Here is a 19,941-nt window from a genome sequence, read left to right on the forward strand (position 1 = left end):
TGCCGTCTGATGGTTCGACTTATTCTGACTGAGCGCAGGATTTAACTTTTAAATTGTGTCGCAAGCCCAAGCACTTAGATGCACAACTAAAAAGATGGTGAACTCCAGGATATCAGGCGCACAATCTTAGTAAATCGCAGCACGCAGCATTATCGGCGGACAATGCACTTTCGGTGAACTCCAGTGGCCAGGTAAGTAAAAGTGCCCCAATGTCCCGTCTGCAGACAGCATGTTATGGAGCAGGAGGAGCTGGGCAGATTACTCATAGGGGGTCATTTACTAAGGGCCCGATTCGCGTTTTATTCGACGTGTTACCCGAATATTTCCGATTTGCGCTGATTTTCCCTGAATTGCCCCGGGATTTTGGCGCACGCGATCGGATTGTGGCGCATCGGCGCCAGCATGTGCCCGATGGAAATCGGGGGGCGTGGCCGAACCGACGTATTCGGAAAAACCGCCGCATTTAAGAACGGAAAATGTGTCGCTCGGGGCGCGCTTACCTGCACTCAGCCGCCCTCGGTGAATTCTGGCGCGTTCAGATGCTTTTCAGCGCAGCAGCGCCACCTGGTGGACGGCGGACCTTATTAAATCCTGGCCGGACCCGAATCCAGCGCAGAGAATGCGCCGCTGGATCGCGAATGGACCGGGTAAGTAAATCTGCCCCATACTGTCCTGTCTGCGGAGTGTGCAGAGTGCGGCCCGGTCTTCATTAATCTGGTGGCCCCTGCACTGCACCATTTATTTTTTTTGCTGCAGACTCCGACTAAGTGCTAAAAAGCCTCATTAAGTGCACTTTTTTTTTTGGCTTGTCGGACATGGCCATAACCGTGTGTGGGGACACAAGTTTGCGGATGGAAATACGTACCAACACGGCCGGTGTGAAAGGGGCCTTAGACCTACAGTATATAAACATAGAGTAAATAGCCGAAGCCACTTCACAAAGCCAGCAGTCCTCCTCTGTGCTCTCTATTTATAGTTGGCCGATCGGTGCGGGTGCTGGGTACTGGGTGCCAGACGTGGATAGGCCATGAAGGTTCATTCCTGACCCACCCCTTTAAATATAGCAAGGGTTTTTTTGGTCTTACTAATGTAATTTAGTAAATGAAAAAATTTATTAAGGATTTTAAACATGAACAACCAGTTTTTCTTTGAATAAACGCAGTCCTTACCTTATTGGTGGCATTAATATCATATCCAGCCTCCATGAGAACATCCACTATTTCCATGTGATTATTGACAATGGCTAAATGGAGGGGGTTTTTCTTATCCTGAAAGTGACATGAAGCATGGAGAGATGAAATTAGTGAAACCTTCGAGACAAGATTTTCTGTAATAGATTATAACATCCCTTTAATAGTTTTTTATTAGCGCACATCATACACGGGTCATCTATTACAAGCCATTATAGACCAAATAAAGAATGTGATATTCAAGACTTTGCACCCCCTTATTGATATATATGTAATACAAGAGCCCCCTCATTAGTATATACAAAAGAACACTATGCCATCCACTACACTGCTACTGTAAAATACACCTATACTGCTACAGTATACAGCGCCTACACTGCTACTATAATACACCTATACTGCTACTGTATACAGCGCCTACACTGCTACTGTAATACACCTATACTGCTACTGTATACAGCGCCTACACTGCTACTGTAATACACCTATACTGCTACTGTATACAGCGCCTACACTGCTACTGTAATACAGCGTGTACACTGCTAGAGTAATACAGCGCCTACACTGCTACTGTAATACAGCCACTACACTGCTACTATTATACACCTATACTGCTACTGTAATACAGCCGCTACACTACTACTGTAATACACCTACATTGCTACTGTAATACATCCACTATACTGCCACTGTAATATACCTACTACACTGCTACTGTAATACATCCACTACAGCATCAATGTAATAAATCTGCTAAACCACCTGGTCTGATAGCTAAAAGCCAATACATCTAGGAGGAGAGTAAGTGATGCGCTGGCTATTCATATTAACAGGTTCATGACCGTCCCGGTCGGGTAGCCGGTAAATCTTTACTGCTTTACTACTGTAGTATGGCAGTATATGGTAGAATCTATCAGACAACCTAGGGTTAAAGTATATCCCAAAGAAAATCGTGCCCAAAGTCAAAAATGGCACTTTTTTGCAATTAAAAAAAAATTCAATAAAAAGTGATCAAAAGTTCGTAAAGTCTTAAAAATAATATAATTGAAAACATCATCAAAAGTCACAAAAAATGACACCACCCACAGCTCCGTACACCAAAGTATGAAAAAGTTATTAGCGCAAGAAGAAGAAAAAAACATTTTGTAGAGGAGGATTTAATTTTTGTAAATGTATGAAAACATTATAAAACCTTTACAAATTTGGTCTCCCCGTAATCGTACCGACCCAAAGAATAAAGTAGACATGTCATTTGGGGCGTGAAGTGAAAGCTGTAAAATCCAAGCCCACAAGAAAACGGCGCAAATGGTTTTTTCACCATTTTCACTGCATTTGGATTTTTTTTCCCGCTTCCGAGTACATGGCAGGGAATATTCAATGCCACCATTATGAAGTGCAATTAGTTTCACAGAAAACAAGCCGTCACACAGCTCTTTACGTGTAAAAATAAAAAATGATAGATTTTTGAAGGTGGGGAGTGAAAAATGGTGGGTCCTGAACCGGTTAAAGTCTTATGTACACGGATGCTTTGAGTCCCATGCAGCAGGATCACTGCCCCCATTGAGGTCTATGGCATCCATGACCGAGCTAGGCGGACGTAGTGCATAATATAGGACATATATTTTGCTGTATTGCGGCGTTTGCTCAGCTTTCAATGACGAACATACATCCACGTACATGAGGCAGATTTCAGATCACTGTGTTCAGTGTTATTTCCCAGACACAACGCCGTGCTGGGTCCTAGACCCTCATAGTCCTACAGAATGTGACCCAACAAAGTGTCACAGTTATCATTCTCAATCACAAGGTTTTTGTATCACATTCTAATTTTTCTCCAATTCATAGCTTTCTTGTTGCACGTAAGTACAATGTACACAATGAGATAAATAGTTACTCACATTAGGGATCGGTGTCATATCAAACTCGTTATTAAGGAGGAAGTTGACCAGGGATAAGTAACCTTGCTCTGCTGCTATATGTAACGCTGTGTAACCTTCCTGGAGATGGTATAAAGTATAAATTATGAAATATACACTGGATACCGTATGCAAGGAAAATGGAATAAAATGAATGAAATAAATAGATTGCTACAATTGTATTGTTTAGATAATATATATAAATGGATTGTGGCACAAATAATGCATTTAAAGGAAACCTGTCACCAGGAGACCCATTTTTAGCACTCCCCCAGTCCCCACATAGCATAGTACATACACTGCCAAAGTGTTTTTGTATAAAAAATAGGTTTTACAGAAAAAAACATATGTTATATTGTACCTTTCATTAGCATCTGCTGTGTGGCTAGGCAGTTGCCAATTTGGAGGGGCTGGAAAGGAGCAGTTTCCCCAAATATATGAATAACTCCCCTCACTCGGGATTGGCTGTAGAAGAGCAGGGGGCGTCGCTAAGCCAAGTGATGGGTGTTTTCATATATTTGAAAAGGTCACATGGAGGAGCTGTTCCCCAAGGGTGGGGGGGAACTGCTCCTTTCCAGCCCCTCCCAATTGGCAACTGCCTAGTCACACAGCAGATGCTAATGAAAGGTACAATATAACATATCTTTTTTTCTGTAAATCCTATTTTTAATACAAAAACACTTTGGCAGTGTATGTACTATGCTCTGTGGGGACTGGGGGAGTGCTAAAAATGGGTCTCCTGGTGACAGGTTCCCTTTAAGCTTAGGGCCAAAATGTTAGATTTGGACCTGACAGACCCCATATTATAAAAATAGCTTCCATCACATAGTGAGGTAGCTTGTATTACTTTAACACATAATAAGGCTGGGTACACATCACGTTATTTGCCATATGTTATAAGGGCACGACGAGCGGATTACAACATGTTCTTACAACGTATGGCACAGATGTATCCCACTTCATGTTTACACAGTGGGATACGTCACTCAGGGACCCCCTGTAGGACTGTACATCAGCAGCAGATGGGGATTGGCTTCTGCCGATGTACGGGGTGTTTCCCCAGCTCCTGCTGCGCTCCATGCAATATGCTGCATCCGCTCTCTATAGGCTCCTATTGCCTCTGCTGAGTCCGCAGAGCGTTTTTACATCCTACCTTTTTTGCCGGACAGGATGTATTGTGGTCAGACGGAAAAACTAGGCCTCCTTCTGCCACTACATCAGTGTATGGGCTGCCTGGAACTTTCCCGACACATACGCTGAGTGTACACAAACAGATGTGAACCCCACCTAAATAGTAATAAATCCCCACCACCACCACCACCCCCTGTTCTCACTAATTTTACATCTCCAAATAGAGAACAGTTACGGATCAATGTAAAAACAACTTCCAGGAGACAAAGGCTGGAGACCCCTGCTCTAAATATATCCTTAATAATACGTACCAGGTTCATAGTATTGATATCACTTCCATCTTGCACTAAAAGATCAGCACAAGCCACATGTCCTCCTTCAGCAGCCAAAAAAAATGGTGTGGCCCCTTTCTTGGATAACATACAAAGCAGACGGGTTATAAAACATATCAGAACCATGTATTATGTTATTATTACTCTAAAACAACTTCACAGGTTTTACATTAACCCTCCTTCAATGGACCCCAGTGTCCTGCAAGTTTTCACTCTAGATAAAGGGAACCTATTCATACTGTGAACCATGGGCATCATTAAATGTTGGTCATTGGTAAAAAAATAATATCCATAGCTCTTAAATGCACATGGACAGGGAGAGAACTTTACTTATCTATCTGTCTATTGGTAGAGATCAGTGCTCCTAGCCCAAGCAGGAAGGACAGAAGCCTCACAGATGACTCATCTCTAGTCTTTTGGCTTATGTTTTCTATAAAACCCGTCAGCATTTCAGAGGAAAACATTGCTCATATCACCGGTTGTAACCGGTCGTAACACAAATCTTATAACAAATTCTCTATAAAGTAGAAACATACACTGGGAACCTAACAGAGACGTAACCTAAAGGCATTGTCCTAAGTGTGACTGTGATTCCCTATCCATAGGATGATCAGTCAGACCATTTCTGATCATGTGGACAGTCAAACTTGGGACAACCCTTTTAAAGCTGGTGACCCTATGTAAAATCGGCAGCAGGCCTCCAAGTATAATGTGAAGCCCAAGCCTTCACCAATGAAATCTGTGTACAATACACATGAACACAAGAGCCATTGCAGGACCATTAAAGGTCCTCCAAAGGTTTTGAAACTTGAAAGCAGGTAGAAGGGAACATCCACCATTCCCAAAAAAGCTGATCATAATACCATATGTAGGAGGTGACTCCAAACTTGTAGGGGATATAATATTCATACAATACAGGGCCCATGGCAGGCTTCATCTGCCCCTGTGTATAGTACTGGTCTCCAATAAGTCGGAGGGCTCAGTTACAACCACACTGCACACATGTAGCCAGTGCTTCCAAGAGTTATGTCATTTTTGGACAATAAAGATTATTACTAGGCACTTTCTGCATGACTATAACAGTCTGTTATTAGCTAATGTATAAAGTGATGATGTCTCATTTTTAGACCCCTGTGACGGTCATATATACCTTATTTGGACTGTCCTTTTCCTTGAAATGTTCCAAAAGAATGGCTACCACTCTGTCATGGCCATTGGCAGCAGCCAGATGTAAGGCTGTGTTACCTTCCTGTGGCAAACGTGAAAAGACATAATCAATGGCTTATTTACCTGATTACAAGCTATGATCCTTCTAATTATAGAAAATGTATCAAAATCCAACCGAATTGTAATTGTGTATTAGTAAAATAATATGCCAATACTCTCCCTGATGTGTAATTACACCTGCCGCTGGCACAACGACTACAAACTACATACAAATGAGCGGATCTCAGCAGAGGGATGTATGTATGTAATGTTTCTAGATAAGTTATTAATTCTGACTGAATCTTTAGTGTTATTCTCAATGGAGCACAGCAGCTGAGCAGATAGCTGAGCCCACAGAATGTAATCACTATTGTTTCATAGAGGAAGAAGCCCATATATTTGCTTCTCTCTTGCAACAAGTCTAAAAGATTACATATATGTGTTTAGAAAACATGAACAGTTTCTTTGTAAAACTGTGGCACGTGTCCACAGGTCATATGTGGTATTGCATCTTAACTTAAAGGACATCTACCACCAGGATGAAGGGCACTGACATACTGGGGTGTGTCCCCTCTCACAGGATCTGCTCTTCTTTCAGCTTCTTATACCCTGGTTTTGAAAAAAAAAAATATATATATATGCAAATGAGCCTAAGGGGCTCTGAGATCCATGGAGCCTGGAGCCCCTCAGGCTCATTTGCATAGTTTTTAAAGCCTTTTTTCTGAAAAAAAAGGGCATAATAAGCTCAAAGAAGAGTGTATCCTAACAGAGGAGGGCACGCTCCAGTATGTCAGTGTGCTTGGTTTACAATCCTTCATCCTGGTGGTAGATGCCCTTTAAGTTTACATTTATGGCTCTAAGCTGAAATAACAGGGAAAACCCATGGATAGTGATGGCAGCCACATTTTTCTAGTCCTGATCAATTGTTCTAAAATGTTCAAGAAATACTGGTGTAGACCTCCCTAGTTGCTGGTGAGGGGCAGCTCCAGCAGGAAGTTCTGATAAGTGATCACACTCTGTCCTTGTCACATCCTCTGATCACAGAGGTAAATTACATGCAAGTAATGCGGAGAAGAACCCAGAAGACTTTTGCCTGGATTTAGCAAGATAAAATGCTGCTGGCGGCATTTAAAAGACGGCGGCACGGCGATCAGTTGCCATGAGAGCCTCAGGTCTTTGTCAGACCCCAGGCTGTCTGGTTTCTGAAGATTCGTTACAATGAGCCAGTGGCTCATTGTAATGAATACTGTGCAAATACTATACTATACTATAGTATTGCGGTATATGGCAAGGATGAGACGATCTAGGGTTAATGTACCCTTGAGGGTCTAAAAGTAGTTTCAAAAAAGTTTCAGAGATAATTTAAAAAAAGTAAAAAACTTAAAAGTTCTAGTCACCCCCCTTTCCCTAGAACTTACATAAAACGTAATAAACAGTAGAAATCACAGACACAATAGGTATCATCGCGTCACAAAATTCCCAATCTATCAAAATATAAAAAAGGTTATTGCCAGGGGCGACTTTTACACCATTTTACATCACATAAAAAATGGAATAAAAAGTGACCAAATGTTGCACAGTCCTCAACGTGGTAGCAATGAAAACGTCGGCCCGTTTCGCAAATGACACATCCCACAGCTCCGTACTCCAAAGTATGAAAAAGTTATTAGCGTCAAAAGATGGCGAAACATTTTTTTTCCTTTTTCCTACACATTTGTTTAATTTTTGAAAATGTATTTAAACGCAATAACATAAATTAAGTAGCACCATGATCGTACCGAACAAAAGAATAAAGTAGATGTGTTGTTTGGAGCGCAAAGTGAAAGTCGTAAAAACTGAGCCCACGAGAATGTGACGCGAATCTCTTCTTTTTCCAATTTTTACACATTTAGAATTTTTTTCCAGCTTCCCAGTACACAGCATGAAATAATAAATAATGCAACGGAGAAGTAAAATTTGTTACGCACAAAATAAGCCCTCACACAGCTCTGTACACGGAAAAATGAAAAAGTTATGGATATTTGAAGGTAGAGAGCAGGAAATGAGCGGAAAAAAAACTAAGTCCTTAAGGGGTTAACAATATTATTGACTCTAAATTAGGAAGGCAAATCATACTTCATCTGAGCGATACTTTTAATTATGTTTTGGTTGGCGAAGTCCCAGTAGAATACATTTAAGAGCCCCGGTGAATCCATAAATGTTGTAACAAAACTGAAGATAATGTATCTTTATAGCAGTTTATAAAAGCTGAAGACCTACAGGACTGGTGGTAAACAGAAACGAAAGAATCCAGAAAAACTTGTTATATGATTCCATCATCCTGTCACCATGACGTAGGTGAGGTCGTATAGATCTATATTATACCTTGTCCTCTTCAGATGTGAATAGTCCTAGAGAAAGTAGATTGATGATCATATTGATATGTCCATTCTCAGCCGCTAGATGAAACGGTTCTTTACCTTTCTGGAAAAAAAGATAAAGAAAAGTTTAATTGCAATTCAGAATAACTCGCCAAAAAGACGGCCTGAAATTGGAATCTTTCCACCACTAAACCCTTAACAAAATCAATGCTGCACATAGAAATGTCACTGTGTACCTATCCGTAGAACAAGGCATATGGTATGACACTGGCTGTGATATGACACTAGCTGTGACCACAGTCACTTAAAGGGCACCTACCACCACGAATCTACCTATAAAGGTAGATCGGGTGGTAGGTGGATGTATGGGACGTGAGGATAGCCCTTTTTAGAGCTAATCCTCACGTCCCCGCTAGCCTAGCATAAACTTTATTGCCCTAATATGTTAATTTAATTAAGCGGCTACCGGGGCGTGGAGTAGCCGGACACGAGGCTACACGGCGCGGCTACTCCACGCCCCAGTAGCTGCTTTCCCCCGCCTACCCTGTGATCTTCGGCGCGCAGCTCCTGGCAGCTGCGCGCCCTCGTCCGAGAAGCCGGAGTTCTGCGCATGCGCAGTAACTCCGGCCAAGATGCGCGATCTCGGGAACGAGGCCGGAGTTACTGCGCATGCGCAGAACTCCGGCTTCTCGGACGAGGGCGCGCAGCTGCCAGGAGCTGCGCGCCGAAGATCACAGGGTAGGCGGGGGAAAGCAGCTACTGGGGCGTGGAGTAGCCGCGCCGTGTAGCCTCGTGTCCGGCTACTCCACGCCCCGGTAGCCGCTTAATTAAATTAACATATTAGGGCAATAAAGTTTATGCTAGGCTAGCGGGGACGTGAGGATTAGCTCTAAAAAGGGCTATCCTCACGTCCCATACATCCACCTACCACCCGATCTACCTTTATAGGTAGATTCGTGGTGGTAGGTGCCCTTTAATGATGAACAATATAATTAAAATGATGAGAAATGTAATTAAAGTTGTCTTTATATGTAGTAGCCAAATTCACTACATGCAAATGAAGAGCTTAAGAAAGATAGCAAAAGGAATCGGTCAGCAGTTCTGAACATATAATAATAATAATTCCTTTATTTATATAGCGCACAGATTCTGCAGTGCTGCACAGAGCTTGTCACATCAGTCCCTGTCCCCAATGGGGGCTCACTATCTAATCAGCCTACCAGTATGTTTTGGAGTGTGGTAGGAAACCGGAGGACCCAGAGGAGACCCAAACATACAAACTCCTTGCAGGTGACCGAGGACCTCAGCACTGCAAGACTGTATTGCTAACCACTGAGCCACCGTGCTGCCCGTAAAGCTGCAGATACTCTTACAGTTTGGCCTTGGAGATTTATGTTACCAAATCTTCAGCGTTGGAAGGACCATCAAAGGATCGGATAATTCTCCGGTGGACCCTGACGCTTACCAGTCATGTAACTGCTGGTCACAGTCTGCTCAGAGCATAGGCCTAGTCAGTGCAGGTGCAGGTGACCGAGGACCTCAGCGCTGCTAGACTGTATTGCTAACCACTGAGCCACCGTGCTGCCCATAAAGCTACAGATACTCTTACGGTTTGGCCTTGAAGATTTATGTTACCAAACCTTCAGCGTTGGAAGGACCATCAAAGGATCGGATAATTCTCCGGTGGACGCTGAGGCTTACTAGTCTTGTAACTTCTGGTCACAGTCTGCTCAGAGCATAGGCCTAGTCAGTGATTTGGGGCAGTTGGATGCTATTTCTACCAGGTGTCTGGATACTTAGCCACAGGTCTTTGCCCTTAGGTAAAGGTAAGTTAAGTTGGGTAAAGGTTCGGTAAGTTAAAACACACAATTATATTGTAATGAAAATGCTGAGAGAAGCCAGAAAGACATCTTTGCACTGCAGGTGTGATGGGCTCCTGAAACCTGTCTTTAGTGAAAATGAGGTCCCTGGTGACAGGTTCCCTTTAGGTGGCCCTGGAAACAATTAAAAGTTTCCTCCTGTTGTTCGACAATTGTCAGATTTCTATCCACTGGAAGTAAACATAGAAGCTTTATGTAGCAGGACAGTAAGCAGAGATCTGGAAAACCACGAGAAGTATATTGGAAAATGTGAATATAAATACCTTACACAAACAATAACAATTATTTGCTGAAAGTGGTCAACCCCTTTAATAAAATCTGATGACGTCACATAAATTATACTGCACAGAAGTCAGAATAGAACGGACCACCTAACACTGGAATCACACAGGAAAGCAGCCCCATGATATGACAATGTACTTAACCTCACACCCACATGGATAATCTACTCAATAAACCACAAGATATTATTACCACCCAGCAGCAGCAGCAGCCAGACACACCTCGCAGAACCAATATTGGGAGACTTCTGCGCTCAGCCCACCTAATTCTTACTATAGAAATGTATGGTGTTTACAAGAAGGGAGGCTGATAATACTATATAACAATCCAAACATTAGCAGAATAATCTGATTCTAGATGTGTAGGATCTGCCCCGGGTGGGATGTTGTAAGACTGCCCGCATCACTTTAATGCATTAAAAACTCTACTACTGTATTTGAATGGGTTTTACTGTGTTATGTAAATAGTCACAGGCTAAACACTGCTACATCTGAACATTAACAAAATTACAGGGAAATCTTGAGTTACGTGTTGTATTATCATTCTGCAAAATAAGTGTAAGGGAAGCTGAATTCTCTCACCATCCAAGCTGTAAGGCTTGTGCCACACGCACCGCTTTATCTGCGTTTGAAAACGCAAACACAGACAAAGCCGCTCCTACCGGGGCGGGCCGCGGCCCGATCGCATCGGCGTTTCTATGGAAACGCCTGCAATAGGGAACGAGCCGTCGGTGTTTTGCGTTAATTTAATGCAAAACACGGCGGCTCGTTAGGTGCGGTTTTGTCTGCGTTTGCGTTTTCAAACGCACACAAAGCGGTGCGTGTGGCACCGGCCTTAGGGGTTTACATGTCTACCTATTTGGTGACAGCTTCCCAAAAAAACTGGCAGGATTTTCAATACAAATGTCTGAACTGATGTGAGGAACACAAAATATAGTCAGATATTATGCAATGTTGATAATATTTTAGCATTTCTATAGAAAACCAGTTTGCATTGGTGGATAAACAGTTGCAATATTAAAGTAGCTAAGCTATAACACAGGTTACAGGACGCTCACCATGTCCTTGATGTTTAGGTCTTTCAGCTGCAGCTCCTTCAGCAGGTAATCCACTATGTCATTCTTATCATTCTGGGCAGCAAAATGCAGAACATTCATTCCATCCTGCCAAAAAAAGAGGTTTTACTTAAAGGGAACCTGTTGCCACATTTGCACATATACAGCTGGTAACATGTTCCTATAGAGCCCTATTAACTGAATGCCACCTTTCTTTTAGCTAAAAATTGTTTCCTTCACATCCCCATAAATCAGTTCACGTCATGTGACCAGGGTGATGTCATTAAAGTTCCTGTGCCCTTTACATTTGCAAAAATGTACCCTATATATGTATCTGATGACATGAAGTCACAGCAGCCTCCATGGATTTCTACTCCTCTCCATCCTCCATGGAGGCTGCTGTGATTTCATGTCATCAGATACATACAGTACAGTATAGTAAGCAGCCTTACACCATGGGTCTGTTCTGTACAGCCCAAGAATGCACAGGTTTATGTAGAAAGCATATAGGAAGCTAATAATGAAGTAAATGGAAGCGTTCAACCAGTTCCCTTAATGGAGTGTCCTACCCGTCACGCTCCCATTAGTATAGCCAAAAATGCAGACTATGCTATTTATTTTTCTATAAATAGAAGAATGATGCAGGGAGTTCATTTCCTTATATGAAATTCTATGAGAACTGATAGAAAAGGGCTTCCATTTACTAACACTATTTAGCTTCTATTCTGATTTTCAATAAGGGAGGTTTAATATTGAGAAAAACTAAATCCGCATACATATAGGGCTAAGTACTACACACCTGGTTTGTGGCTTTCTGACTCGCTCCTGCTTTGATCAGCATCTGAACCACAGATAGGTCCGCTGACCACGCGGCCAGGTGAAGAACAGTGAGGCCATGCTGGAAGAGGAACAATTTGGTCAAAGAGGGTTTATGGAAATTCACCACAACAATTATATCCAGTATAGTAATAGAGGTAATGAGAAAATGGCAAATAGGTTCTATTTGTGTTTTTTTTTTTTTAAATGATCTATACTAACCATAGAAAACCATTATATTGGATATCAAGAGTGAGATGCAAGACATTTTATAGCTATGGCAAGTATAAAAGTATCATATAGGAAACCTAATAGCTTCTGTGCGGCCCTTGGTGCCTAGTTCTAGTTTGTCCGAGTACTTGTGTTATAAGGAGCATGGGTGTAATTTATAGATCACACTGCCATAGGCACGCGCCTTTATATATGCCCCAATTATTAGGATTTGCTAATTTCTTACTTATTATAACAATTGAAGTTAATCGACTATAATCCCATAGATAACATCCCACACTAATGACTATTACTGCATGTCGTCCCTATTCCTGTAGAATTTGACCCCCTTTTGCCCCACTGCTGTTACCCGTTACACCCTCACTTCTGTAAATTTACCACTTGTGCCCCCACTCTTATATACAATGACCCCCGTGCCTTTACTCCTTTAAATCAGGACACCCCTCTGAGCCGACTCTTATAGACCATTAACAATCTCATCCCGTAAATAATCCCGCAATACGGGGATACAAGGCTTTTTTTAATACAAGGTTTTTGAATTCTTTTAAAGGCATTAAGACATAACTAATCTATCTTAATGTGGTATCTCTGCGATCGTAATGACTCAGTGAATAAAGGGGAGATTTTGTCTTGACTGCACACTGGCAGCTGTAAAAATAAATCCATTCAGAATATGGCACAACTGGGTTTTATTTGCTTTTTCCCACCACATTTTGCATTTTTTTCCAGCTTCCCAGTACATGGCACAGAATATTAAATGTGGCCACTAGAAAGTACAATTTGTTTTGCAGATAAGCCTTGGCTTGTGGAAGGAGCGGAGTGGAAAACGTTAACACGAAAAATGTAAGATACTTGGTCGTGATGGAGTTAAAGGAAATTTACCACCAGGATCAAGCGCAGTGACATAATGGTGTGTGCCCCCTGGCAGATTCTGCTGCTCTTTAAGCTTCCTATGCCCTTGTTTTTGAGCAAAAGAGGCTTTACAATTATGCAAAGGACACATATGAGGGTCTCTCCGCCTCATTTGCAAAATTTTAGAAGCTTGTTTTTGCAAAAACCAGGGCATGAGAAGCTAAAAGAGAACAGGAGCTCTTTCCCAGTTCCCCCATTACTGGAGGTCTGTTCTCATGGTGGGGGGAGTCCCTGCAGTCAGCTTGTTATCCCCTATGCCAGTGATGGCGAACCTTTTAGAGATCAAGTGCCCAAACTACAACCAAAATCCACGTATTTACCATGAAGTGCCAACATGGCATTTTAAGCAGTAACTTATTGCCACTCATCTTTCAATCGTATCGACCCCCCTGAAGCCACCAATACAGTTAAAAGAAGCAGGACAAATTCAGACTCAGCAGCATCTCTTAAGTTGCCTGGGAGTGCAGGTGGATTTGGTCCTATTTGGTGAACTCTGTCCTGTAGCGATGGTCTGAGTGCCCACCACTGCCCTATGCCATCAATATGTAATACCAGACATGAAAGTAAGTGGAGCTGTTTCCAAAGGCGGGAAAAGCAATTGTCATCCCTATACAATTCCTTTAAATTGTAATCCAGCACAGATTGCTGTCATATTATATTTGTCGTCTTACATTATCCACAATATCAACTCGTGCTTTATGGTTGAGGAGAAAAGATATGGCTTGATAATGGCCTCCTGCTACCGCAAAATGTAGAGCCGTGCGATTGAGCTAAGGAAAAGAAGAAAGATTTTTATTTCACTGACATTGTTATATCACCATTCACATTAAGCTTCTTTTATAGAGACATGTCTATGTTGCCTATAGCAACCAATCAGACCTCAGCTTTCAATTTATAAACTGCTCTGATAAAGTGAAAGCTTTACTGTGATTGGTAGCTGTCAGTAATACAGACAGACTGTAGTTTTTTTTCTCAGTGTTCTAAGAAAATAATGCAAAATCTGCATCTTTTCCGAGGGATTTTTTTTTTGTATGACCATAAAGAGGTTATAAATAGTGATGGATCTGCAACATCCTCCACCGGGGCCTAGTCTTTTCTTGGGGCCTGGAGACAGCCGGGGCCCAGAATACCGGAGTAGCTGGCGGTTGCGGCTGATGTCATGGTGCTTGGTATGGGGACCGGAGGGCTGTCCTACAGCTTGGCAGGTCTCCAGCAGGTGGTGTGTGCAAGAAAATATGGAGGGAGAGGCTGATGTACTGGTTCTCCCTGGGGCAACCCCTGAGTGTCTATAGTATGAGTCCCTGGCTAATGGATGGAGAGCCCGTGGTGGTGATACAGCCATTTCCAGGGATCAGACGGAGGCAGCGTTGTGCAAAATAAGTTGTGGTTCTTTATTAGAACGACTGCAGGCAACGGGCCAAACAATTTTGTTACAGATACCGGATAACAGGATGATTCTGGATTACTGGAGTGGTCTTGGAGAGTGATCCTCAGGAGTTGGTTCACCAGGCTGGTAGAAGATGCAGGCTGGGATGTAGCTGTGTCCACTACTGGATGCTGCAGCTTTGTCCTGGGTGGTAGTTCTATGTGTAGCACTGAAGGTGTGCTACACACTGGGGAAGATTTACTTACCCGGTCCATTCACGATCCAGCGACGCGTTCTCTGCTGTGGATTCGGGTCCGGCCGGGATTTATTAAGGTAGTTCCTCCGCCGTCCACCAGGTGGCGCTGCTGCGCTGAAGAGCATCGGAACGCAATGGAATACACCGAGCCGGGCTGAGTGAAGGTAAGTGCAATTTTCGCAACACATTTTTTTTTTAAATACGCCGGTTTTTCCGAATCCGTCGGGTTTTCGTTCGGCCACGCCCCCCGATTTCCGTCGCGTGCATGCCGGCGCCGATGCACCACAATCCGATCGCATGTGCCAAAATCCCGGGGCAATTCAGGGAAAATCGGCGCAAATCAGAAATATTCGGGTAACACGTCGGGAAACCGCGAATCGGGCCCTTAGTAAATGACCCCCACTGTCTCTCTGGTCACTGACAGATCTGTGCTCTCTAGGGAGAGCTGGTGGTAAATAAACTGCTCCTGTGTCAGCAGCTGGGGTCTAAGAGAGCTTGCCCCTCCCTGTCCAGGGGTTTTGTTAAACCCTGGTCAGGTGGTGGCTCACTCTCCAATCACACTCCAGTTCACATAAAGGAATATCATTGGACGACAATCTTACAATACTTAACCCTTGCAGTACCTACAGCTGTTGGTGACTAACACTGACTGTATTCTCCCTGAGGCGAGTTGTGCAGGCTCACCTGCTGGGAGGATACAGATGGAGGGCCCCATTCGCAATACCCCTCTGCCTATACATTGGCAGGGGTGTTGCAGATCCATAATAGATTCAGACTTTACAGACATTTGTAGCCATGGCTATCCCAGCGATAGTATCATACATACCACATTCCTAGCATTGATGTTGACTTTCTTTTCCTTGAGTAAGGTCATTGCGTCCACGTCATTTTTTTTGGCTGCTCGATGAAACTCCATCTCATTTTTTAATACTGAAAAGACATAATATCAGGGTCCCAATTACAGAAGCATTTGCACTCAAATGTCAACATTTGCTTCTTCCTGAGTAGTGAGAATTATATTGCCGTATATACTCGTGTATAAGCTGAGTTTTTCAGCACAAAAAATGTGCTGAAAACCTCACCTCGGCTTATACACGAGTCACTGAAGAAAAATAAACTTAATACTCACCCTCCGGTGTCCGCGATGTTCATCGTGGCTCCTGGCGGCTCCTCTTCTATCTTCTCTTTGCAATAGCCAGCAGAGTCGAGTCCATGCGATCTGCCAGCCGGCGCACAGTATGATGCAGCGGTGTCGACGAACATCAGTTTGTTTGGCAAACTGTGGGGGGCTGGCTGTATACTATCTGGGGCAGGCTGTATACTATCTGGGGCAGGCTGCATACTGCGTGGGACTGGCTGTACACTATGTGGAGCAGGCTGTATACTACGGGGGGCAGGCTTTATGCTACATGGGGGCTGGCTGTATACTACATGGGGGCTGGCTGTATACTACATGGGGGCTGGCTGTAAACTACATGGGGGCTGGCTGTAAACTACCTGGGGGCTGGTTGTATACTACATGGGGGCTGGCTGTAAACTACATGGCGGCTGACTGTATACTACAGGGGGTTGGCTGGCTGTATACTACTGGGGGCTGGCTGGCTGTATACTACATGGGGCTGGCTGTGTACTACTGACCAATGCATTTCCCACCCTTGGCTTATAATCGAGTCAATAGGTTTTCCCAGTTTTTGGTGGTAAAATTAGGGGTCTCGGCTTATACTCGGGTCGGCTTATACTCGAGTATATACGGGTAAGTCAGAATTCATCAGGTCAATTATAAAGGTACAACTTTTGATCGTCATCAGTTAGAAATAAAGTCGCTATAAAGTGACTGAATGGTAACATCACAATACTGTTGTTAGATTAAAAATGAACATTATGGCAATTCACTGATCTACAGATACTTTTAATGACTATTAATGTCTTCTTTTCTATGAGATCCATCCTGTGCCCCCTTGTTATATAACACTGTGCTCCCCACTCTCATATTAGCAGTGATCCTACCTGCTATGGACCCCTTCAATATACTAGGAAACCTGTTGATACCCATGGCCTCCTTCATTCTAAAATAAACTTTTAAAATGATGCCAATGAGCCAGAAGGGCTCTGGGGGATGTTACCAGAGTTTCTTCATGAAACAGCTTCACAGGCTGTCTCATGCACCCCCTGTGCCCTCCGAACTTCAACCAACCTCTGCCTGATATAATATATATTAGCACATAAAGAAAGGGGGACATGCTCCTGCACAGTGTAACAGCTTGTGAATCTGAAACATGGAGGGCCTCTGGTAACACCCCCAAAGCCCTACATCCCTTTTGATGCTTGAGTTCGATGGTAGATTTGCTTTAAAAAAAATTCTATTTGCAGCAAGTGTATGTCCAAGGCACATTCTCTAATACCTAATGCAAACACAGAACTGGATAAATGAACAGATAAGGTTTAGTACGGAACAAGTGCAGGATTAGTATGTCCTGTTATACCACTTAGCGTCCTGTTGTAAAGTGACATTTTTTGTTCTGTATCAGACTAGAAAAAGTTGTCCCTTTAAAACAAGATAGATTAGGTTTACCATCCGATAGCTACAATGTCTTTTGTAATTTATCAGGGCTTGTACACCAGTCTGCTTATGTACAAGCCCTGAAATTATGTCAATTCCTTGCGAACCATGAGAAATTGGGAAATTTTCTCCTATTATGCCAGTTCCCAAAAAGTGGGTGTGAAGGGAGGCGTGACCAGTGACGGAGTGGGCGGGCATGGGCCGTTCCCACTACAGGCTGGCACAGAATTGTACACTGGCGCATCTGGTGTGGCGGAGAGGCAGTATCTCTCTGGATCTTGTGCTAAGATTCAAGATAGGTTCTGCAGGTTTGTTCTTAAGTTGAATTTGTTTGTAAGTCGGAACTGCATACTTTATCATTGTAACCCCCCAGTCAAAATTTTTTGGTCTCTGTGACAATTGGATTTTAAAAATGTTGGGTTTTTATAAGAACCAGGATTAACAATAAATCTTAATTGCAGACACCAGTGATAACTGTTATAGCTGATTATTGTAGCCTAGGACTAAAGTACAGTAAATTACCAATATCCAGAGGTCCGTTTGTAATTAGGGGTCATCTGTAAGTCGGATGTTCTTAAGTAGGGGACCGCCTGTTTAGACTTTAAATATTATATGGTATTACAACCAGTCCCCGGGTTACATACAAGAAAATTAATGTTATTGTTTGTATTATAAAAAGTTATACAATTTTCCAATATACTTTCTGCATCAATTCCTCACAGTCTCCTAGATCTCTGCTTCCTGTCCTTCCATAGAAAGCTCCTATGTTTACTACTAGTTTGAGGAACTCGGAGAGAGGACACGCTACAGCTCACACTACGGCCCTCTGACTTCACCGAACCTAGTTCCTGGCCGGCAGCAGGAGGGGCCTGAATATATTAAAGTCTGGGGAAGCCGAGAAGTGCCTGGGCGTCGTCTGCCTGAGAACTTCCGGCACTTTTACAAAGTTATTATTTCGGCAATAAAAACAAAGAAATATGTGTAAAGTACAGTCCCCCCATCCCCTCGATCAGTGGTGGCGAACCTATGGCACGGGTGTCAGAGGGCTTCCTCCTGCAGTCACAGGCAGCCCAAGACGTGCCATGTTCAGCGCCATTTTAAACCAACATCCTTGGCTGCCAGGGCTACAGGATTAACAAGAAAGTGTGGACAGAGATTATTATTGGAGTGCCTGCTCTGGGAACCCTGATTGTTCCTCTTCAGGGGACCCTGAATCCAAGTTCTCCATCATCTTTCTATTGTATTTGTGAACTCAGGACACCAATACGATTGAAACCTGTGATAGAGCAGGGATCAATAAGTTACTGCTTATATTGTCATGTTGGCACTTTGCAACATATAAGTGGCTATTGGTTGTACTTTGGGCACTTATCTCCAAAAGGTTCGCCATCACTTCCCTAGATATAACAAGCAGCCCATTTAGGAAACTATCCTTTAAGGTTTATTCCATTTGTACATCACATAAGGTCAGAACCCCCTTTGTGCCAGAAACATATTAAAAATAACAATATTCTACAAATTGTGGTAAACTCTGACCCTTTGGATGTAGAGGGATATAGGGAGCACTGTATATAAGGGGACTTGTAATGTGGTGTCTGAAGAAGTAGGGATCATGTGAAGTGTGGGGAACACATCAAAATATAATGGCCAGCAATATCTATAGTCCTGGTCCCAATGAGAGATTCAGTAGTTCCCCTTTAGACCAGGCCAACCCTGATCATACCCCAGAAACATGTAATATTTGTGGATAGATTTTGTACAAATATATTTACATCTACTTCTATTTTTCATGTGGATGCATTTAGAAGTGAAAATCGCATCAAACGTACAGACCACAAACATTCCATATCTACACAAGTCAATACGATATATTGATTTTGTTGTTCCATGGCAGTGCTAAGGACTAAGCTAAATATAAACTTACTTCATCCATTTTGATTCAGCTCACAATAATTATATGCAATGACTTACATATTTCATGATCCTCTGTCGGCTCCGGATGGGCGTTCTTATTCCGCACGGTCTGTACCAGTCCATTGACAGTACCAAGCATCTTCTGGGCTCCATTTCTTCCCATATCAACCAACATTGCTTTTGTGCCTTCTTTCTTCCTCTCATTTTCTTCTTCCCTCATGTCTGTTTTTGAGATTTTTCCCTCATTCAATGCACTAGATGATATATTGTTCTACGTTGCACCCGTAGAATCCCTTATAGAACAATCACCAAGTCTTTCCTTGGACTTTTACATGTGTGCATTCAGCTCTGTGCAGTCTGATGTGTTCCTGCCACTTGAAGACTTGGGCTGGGTTGTGAATCAGGTCTCTCCTGTATGTCACTGTCACTAAAGGGAGTCCCTTACAGGTGTAGCACAACCGGCCCTGGGTGACTCATATGTAAAGGCACTCAGAACATAGAAAGTTATAAAGTGCACGCCAAACAAACAGTTATA

General features: G+C 43.0%; 1 protein-coding gene across 1 annotated transcript in view; it reads right to left on the minus strand.

Moving 5' to 3' along the window:
* The window catches only part of ANKDD1B (ankyrin repeat and death domain containing 1B), a 34,498-nt gene extending 14,596 nt beyond the window's left edge, over window positions 1-19,902 (minus strand). Inside the window, exons 1-10 of the mRNA XM_072117085.1 lie at window positions 19,464-19,902; window positions 15,759-15,862; window positions 13,982-14,080; window positions 12,151-12,249; window positions 11,355-11,459; window positions 8,140-8,238; window positions 5,720-5,818; window positions 4,549-4,647; window positions 3,089-3,187; window positions 1,170-1,268 (exon numbers count right to left, since the gene is read on the minus strand). Of these exons, the coding sequence (XP_071973186.1) occupies window positions 1,170-1,268; window positions 3,089-3,187; window positions 4,549-4,647; window positions 5,720-5,818; window positions 8,140-8,238; window positions 11,355-11,459; window positions 12,151-12,249; window positions 13,982-14,080; window positions 15,759-15,862; window positions 19,464-19,626 (1,065 nt within the window). The 5' untranslated portion in view covers window positions 19,627-19,902. The remainder of the gene's footprint in view (window positions 1-1,169; window positions 1,269-3,088; window positions 3,188-4,548; window positions 4,648-5,719; window positions 5,819-8,139; window positions 8,239-11,354; window positions 11,460-12,150; window positions 12,250-13,981; window positions 14,081-15,758; window positions 15,863-19,463) is intronic.
* Window positions 19,903-19,941: the final 39 nt, after the last annotated feature.

This window comes from Engystomops pustulosus, chromosome 1 (genome assembly GCF_040894005.1).
Source record: "Engystomops pustulosus chromosome 1, aEngPut4.maternal, whole genome shotgun sequence".
Taxonomy (NCBI): domain Eukaryota; kingdom Metazoa; phylum Chordata; class Amphibia; order Anura; family Leptodactylidae; genus Engystomops; species Engystomops pustulosus.